We start from the raw sequence: 6,709 nt of genomic DNA on the forward strand, positions 1-6,709 counted from the left end.
CCGGAGCTCTACCAACTTATGCATAGGCCTCCCAGTGGCCACGTTCCAAGGTGGAACTTCAACAGGTGCTACCTCAGGTTCGACGACTAGTGTGGCAGCAGGTGGGCGACAGGAGCAGCGGCAACTGTAGCAGTAGCAGCATTGGTGGCGTTAGTGGAATTGGTGGCAGCAGCGGTAGTGGCAGCTGAAGCGCCGGCCTGCTAATCTATTATGTCACCCATCAACTCAAGCATCCTCATGATTCCAACAAACCTTGCATCCTTAAGGTCTACTACCCCAGCATCGACTAGAGGCGATGCTACACTACTTGTGCTAGCCTCGGCCTACGCTCTATCTAAGGCACCTCGGGCATCGACCCTCGTCGGCGGCCCAACCAAAAACACGGGGCCTACTGCTCTCTTCCTAGCAGCTCTCGGCACTCAGTCACTCATGCTATAGGCTTAGTATAGATACCTGTTTGCAAATTCCAATACCACATTAGAATTTGAGTGATCTCTCCAACAAGTTAACAAACAGCTATCAACTACTTGCATTAGTATATTGAAAGCCTTTCCTACCAACTATCCCATGACTCCCACGCACCTTATCACTCCATACACAGACCATGCTCTAATATCACTTAAATGGGGATGTCACGCTCTGAACCCCAAGCGCGGGAACAACCCACCATGGTCACGCAATTGCGACATTCCCAGGTAGTGTCGCCAACCCCATTCATTTTATATGTGCATGCGGAATGTATTATAATACCCCTAACAAGACTTACGTGATAGGAAAGCAGAAAACCAATTCATTCATAAACAAACATACTTTCATAAATGTTCACGTCAGAGATTACATGCACCAAAAATGGGTCAGAGTTTATGTGCATAACAAAAAGGGTCAACCCACAAAAAGGATCAGTCCACCAAAAAAAAGGAACGGTCCTAGGACTACTAGTCGGACTCGTTCGTGGATCCCACTTGTGACTGATCAACCTCCAGAGACAATGGATCCTCCAGCCTGCCATCAGGAGTGTCAGCTACGCCCTCATCTAAAATGGCTTCCATAACAGCAAGTGGAAAATCAAAGCTATCAAGAGAACCAATCCTGAAACCATTGAGCCCAAAGCGGAACCACGCCCTCTATCTATGAGGCACCCTGACAAGCTTGGCCTCTTGGATCCAGACCGTGGTCCTAATCAGCTCATAGATCCAATGACTATCAGGATCGGGAAAGCTATGCACCTGCTCCATAATCTGCACTGGGATACCATATTGCTCCGGGAGTTCCGCCATCTACGGTCCTATAATTTTGGCCCACAACGGGGCGAGACATTGTCTCAGCAAGTTCACCCCCTAAACCCCTATTAGAAAGAAAATACACCCTAGGGTGGCCTAGCCACACAGTACAGAAGACTTACCTCGTCTTATTTCCTTCCTACAGGTTAGTACAGTTCATATCACTCAATCACAGTAGTAATAAAAACTAAACCACTGGAACACAATCAATTTTACATAATCCACAATCACAGCATGCAATCTCAATTTATTCATTTCCACGCATGCACATAGCCTACTCGCAATTCAGCTATCTACTGACATATAGCCAGGCATAATCTCCCCACCTTGGAGCATGGCTTCACCATTACGTTGACGGCTTTCCCGAAGGAGCATGGGCTCAGAATTAACTGTGACCCGCATCCGTTGTATGAGGCATCCCATATAGGGGCAAGTCCGGCTCAACAGCCCAAGATAATTTCCACTTAATTATCACACGACCAATCCATACTCGGCCCAAGACACTTTGCATTTCACTCAATGCTTTAATTTAAAATAGTGATCCCGACCTCTTTTCTTCACATTAAAAATATTTCATAAATTATTCACGTGTGTGGGCTACGTTAATTTCGAACCAGAAAATCAATATCTCACCTTTTCAAACCCCACTATTTGATATAATTCTTAAAATCCAATTTTGGTATCAAAACCCGATACTTGGGATTTTATGAATAAAATCTCTATTTTTCACAATAAACATTCAATTTGCATTATCCATTCATCAAATTCAAAATGTGAATACACAGCAGTGATCGCGCAAAATTCTGAGAACTTAAGGTTCTAAAATATTTTCGAATTTATTAAACAATTAAATTTATTCCTAAAATTAATTAAATAATAATATTTTAATAATTTCAAATAATAATATATTATTGAATTATTAAATAGTTTCGAAATATTTATTTAAATAAAAAATAAATCATTAAATTCAAATCACCATTATACTAATATAAACATCAATTTAGTCTTAATTAAACATACTTTAAATTCAACACCACCTTAATCTAATCTACACTTAAATAAATTAAACTAACCACCTAATAACACTTAACATAACTAAACCTCCCTAAGCATAATTAACCCTCTAATCGAGATTTAGTGAGCTAAACTCACCAGAATCGCTTTCTGATGAGTCTCTGGCGAAGCTAACAGCGAGGCGGTCGAGAAACCTTCTCAGGGTGACACTAAAGGAGGACTGGAAGGCGCCTAAAATGGGCCTTGAAGGTCCAGCTAGGGCTGGAACTTCTAGCTGCTGACCTTGGCCAGAGGAGGGCTGCCCGGCGGTCGGTTTTGTGCAAAACTGGTGGGAACAGATGATGGCAGCTCGTGCAGGTGAAAGCAACGGCTTCGGTGGCCAGGCTAGCAACGAGGAGTAGCAGCGGACGAAAGGACAAGAGGCTCAAGGTCACGCGAGCAGGGCGGAGCAGCGCGCGAGCTGGCCGGTGAGGTGCGCACGAGCCTTCACGCGCTGACGGGTGGCGACCGTGACAGCAACGGCAACAAGCGGCAGCGTCAAGCAGGCGAAGGGGCTGGCGTTAGGGCTGGCTGGTTCCGGTCACAGCTCCTCTCTCTCCCCTCTTTTCAAAATCCAAGAAGCCAAGGTTGAAGATGGAGTTGATTGGAGAAGTGAAGTCCCCACTTTAAGAGGGCCAATTAGCACTTGCCACTTGTCAATTTCTTCTCCACTTTGGCCCCACCATGACATCGCATGATGTCACACTCCACTAACTCAAATCCTCCACAACATCTTCCAATGGGTGCAATTTTTTTTTCCGCCGTGGCATGAAATTCAAAATCTTGTACAACACAGTCTTCAATTCCATTCAATCCAACTCCAATTGAACCAAATTGAAGTCCATAAAATTAATCCCATGTCACCACACTTCAATTCACATATTTACTTGACCATAAAACCATCTTGAGTCCCAAAAGCATGACCAAAAGTGGGCCTACCAAATTTTCCCGAACCAAATTAACCATATGCTGATTCTTCGCTGAAAACTTGGCTTGCATGAAAAATCTTCCGAAGATGAGTCAATGCTTCTAAAATGATTTGTGACACACCAGGACTTCCAATTTCTAAATTCGGTCTCAATTTCACAGTTAATTTCACTCCCGCATGATACTAGCGCGTCCTAATCTACCAGGTAACTTTTAGAAATTTTCGTGCATTTGACCTGTGGTTGATCAAGCGACAATGTACATCTTTGACACATTGGCGACTCTCGGTTGTCGTGGTAATCTCAAGGTTTCAAATACGGACATAGGGTACTCAAACGATAGAAAAGCCGGTCCAGTGCCAATCGACAAGAACCGTGCAATCTGGTAGAATCACCCACACTTGATTGCATGCTTCTGTCGAGTTGACCTATCTCTGGTTTTTAATGGATTTTTAACCGTGCCGTAATGACCCTTGCAAATTAGTTCGGTCGAAAGGTCACTTCCTGGTCAAATTCTCGAGTTTGATGCATTAGAATCTCTTAACAGCTTCACCTAATAGATTAGTTTTCACATGAGTGGTCGACTTAGGGAAAAGAACTATATGCATGCCAACAAAATGTCCCTCTCAATTTATTAAAAATAGAATTGGAAAAATCGGGATGTCACAATATCGTAAACGGGTGTTCCGTCGGGATTGAATAGTCTGAAATTTTGCTCGGTGCCAGCAGGTTTATGATTCTCATTGAACATGGTGAAGATGAAGCCTCCCAAGCTACGGTCCAGATGCTTAGGCGTCCCGGTATTGGCCTGAAACCTCTTCACAAGGTTCTGGTTATAAGTTTGCGCAAGCCCTGGCGTGGTGAGATTCCCATTTCCAGCCGAAGGCCAGCCGCTCTTGGAAATTAACAAATGCACACCGGTCACGCCTTCCTTCTCAATCGCCCAATAAAAGGTGTCCACAACCGCGTCGAGCAAGTTCGAGTAGCTCAAGGAGCCATCCAGAACCACTGGGCCAGTCGCAGTGAATTGAGCGTAATCCAATCTCGCTGTTGCCGAATCGGAGGCGTATGCGAAGTATGGATAAACATTAATCAGCAACGGCGAGCCACTACTCGACAAAAAGTTTACAATCCCGACCATGTCGGCACGAGCCGCATTAGAGAATGTGGAGCTCGATGGCGGATAAGACCACAGTGGTTACGCGTATCCCACTGTATCCATAGCCATTAACAACCCTTTGTAGATTCTGCATCGCAGGTAGTACATACTGACCAAGATCTCCAGGGACCACTTCATTACCAGCCGTAAGATGCGTAATATTGACATCACTGATGAACGGTTGCACGTAGGTGTCGAACCCTGTCTTAGCCGCATCAACGCTTGATGCTATGCTTTGTAAATCCTGATTTTTGGTGCCCAACGTGACCTCTATCCCGCTACCTCTTAGCGCAGCAAGTGCGTCAGGGTTCGGATCGAAGAGCTGCAACTTGCCGATCTTGTAGCGCTGGTAGAGTTGGACCACATCTTCTGGAGAAGGGAGGTTGTCCCCGATCATTCCATAGCACACGCCGACATCAAGCCGCGCCTCCATGATTGCGACTTGGTGATGAACAAATACGAATGTCAATAGCATGGGAATGATACTGACCAATGCCATCTTTGGGATCCCTGTTACCCTACTCCAAGCGCATGAAATTAATCATCAATCAGTAATCCAAAACCCTTCAAAACACAGTAACATTAGTCCGATGCTGAATGACATTAAAAAAAAAAATACGAGAATTAGTTCCTATGATCTAATAACATCGCCATTTGAGAGAAGAAATATGCAAAAACTCAGAAGTAAATCTCAAAGCGAAACTAATGATATCATGAGCCCGAATTTACCCACTATCCACCTAGCTTCTGTTGCCTGCCGCGAATCTTAGGACCTTGTCCATGTTAAATGTATGGATGTATCCTAAGAGAAGAAAAGGACACCTTGGTAGCCATATATACTAAAGTTAAGGCCATAATATATGGATATCACTCGGAGGAAATTAGAGCCCATCGTTATCCATGACTTACTTGACATTTAAGGACAGTTAAAAATGCATCTCAAACTTCGTTTTAGGCAAGAAAATCTTAAATTTCCATGGATACCTGATATTTGCAGACACGTTACCATCATTATCCAAGAATATCAAGGAAGAGATAATAATTTGCAAATCAAAAAACCAGGCAAAAGTCCAGCACAAGTGCCATAACTTGGCACGGGGGGACACTTAAGTGCCATAACTTCAAAACGGTACACTTAAGTGCCACTTTTTTTTTCTAGTGGGACACTTAAGTGCCACCTCCGGCGACCCTTGCCGGAAATCCTACGTGGCAATATTTTATTATTATTTTTTGCCTACGTGGCTCGCCGGAGAGCTGAGTCGGCTCAGCTCCAAAGCAGCATAAAAATTAAAAAAAAATTAAAAAAAATAAGAAAATTTAAAAAATTTAAAAAATTAAGAAAATTTAAAAAAATTTAAAAAATTAAGAAAATTATTAGAAAAAAGGGGAGGTCGAACGGGCGGCTGAGGGCTGAGCCCTCGCCGCCGCCGCCTCCCACCGTCGCCGGCGGAAGGGCCGGCGACGGAGGGGGGAGGGTCAGCCGGGGTCGCCGACCCCCGCCGACCGACAACGAGGGCCGCGAGCCCTCGCCGGATCGCAGCGAGGGCCACGACCCTCGCCCCGGATCTAGGCGAGGCTCGGCCGACCCTCCCACTCCGTGTCGCCGGCCCTTCCGGCGGCGGGAGGCGGCGAGGGCCCACGACCCCTCGCCAGATCTGGCGAGGTCACGGCCCGCGCCGGATCTAGGGCGAGGTCGCGGCCCTCGCCCGAGATCCGGCGAGGGCTCGCGAGCCCTCCCCGCCTCCCCGCCGCCGCCGGGAAGGGCCGGCGACGGAGTGGGAGGGTCTGCCGGGGTCGCCGGGCCCGGCCGAGGCCGGCGAGGCCGGCCGGCCGGCGGTGAGGGCCCGCGAGCCCTCGCCCGGATCCGGGCGAGGTTGCGGCCCTCGCCGCGATCCGGCGAGGGCTCGCAGCCCTCGCCGGTCGGCCGGGCCGGGCGCGACCCCGGCCGACCCTCCCCCTCCGTCGCCGGCCCTTCCCGGCGACGGCGAGAGGCGGCGACGAGGGCTCAGCCCTCGCCCGCCCGTTCGACCTCCCCCCCCACTTTTTTTTTTTTTTTTTTTTTCTTAATTTTTAAAATTTTTAAAATTTTCTTAATTTTTTAAAACTTTCAAATTTTTCTTAATTGTTTAAATTTTTCTTAATTTGTTAAATTTTTTAAATTTTTTCTTATTTTTTTTAATTTTTTAATACTTTATAATTTAATTAATTTTTATATTATTATTTACACGTAGACACGAAACGGCGTCGTTTTGCGTTTTTCTCTGCCACGTCGCGTGCAAAACGACGCCGTT

The 6,709-nt window shown here is 46.2% G+C and overlaps 2 protein-coding genes across 2 annotated transcripts; both read right to left on the reverse strand.

Moving 5' to 3' along the window:
* Positions 1–935: 935 nt before the first annotated feature.
* On the reverse strand, positions 936–4,400 carry LOC104434671 (probable glucan endo-1,3-beta-glucosidase BG4). Its single transcript, XM_010047556.2, has 3 exons — positions 3,927–4,400; positions 1,403–1,419; positions 936–1,089 (listed from the first exon to the last, which is right to left on the reverse strand). The coding sequence occupies exons 1-3, from the start codon at positions 4,398–4,400 to the stop codon at positions 936–938; spliced, it is 645 nt and encodes a 214-aa protein (XP_010045858.2).
* Positions 4,401–4,416: 16 nt separating this feature from the next.
* On the reverse strand, positions 4,417–4,851 carry LOC104434672 (probable glucan endo-1,3-beta-glucosidase BG4). Its single transcript, XM_010047557.2, has one exon. It carries the CDS (start codon positions 4,849–4,851, stop codon positions 4,417–4,419), a length of 435 nt encoding a protein of 144 aa, XP_010045859.2.
* Between the last annotated feature and the right edge of the window lie 1,858 nt (positions 4,852–6,709).

This window comes from Eucalyptus grandis, chromosome 2 (genome assembly GCF_016545825.1).
Source record: "Eucalyptus grandis isolate ANBG69807.140 chromosome 2, ASM1654582v1, whole genome shotgun sequence".
Lineage (NCBI taxonomy): Eukaryota > Viridiplantae > Streptophyta > Magnoliopsida > Myrtales > Myrtaceae > Eucalyptus > Eucalyptus grandis.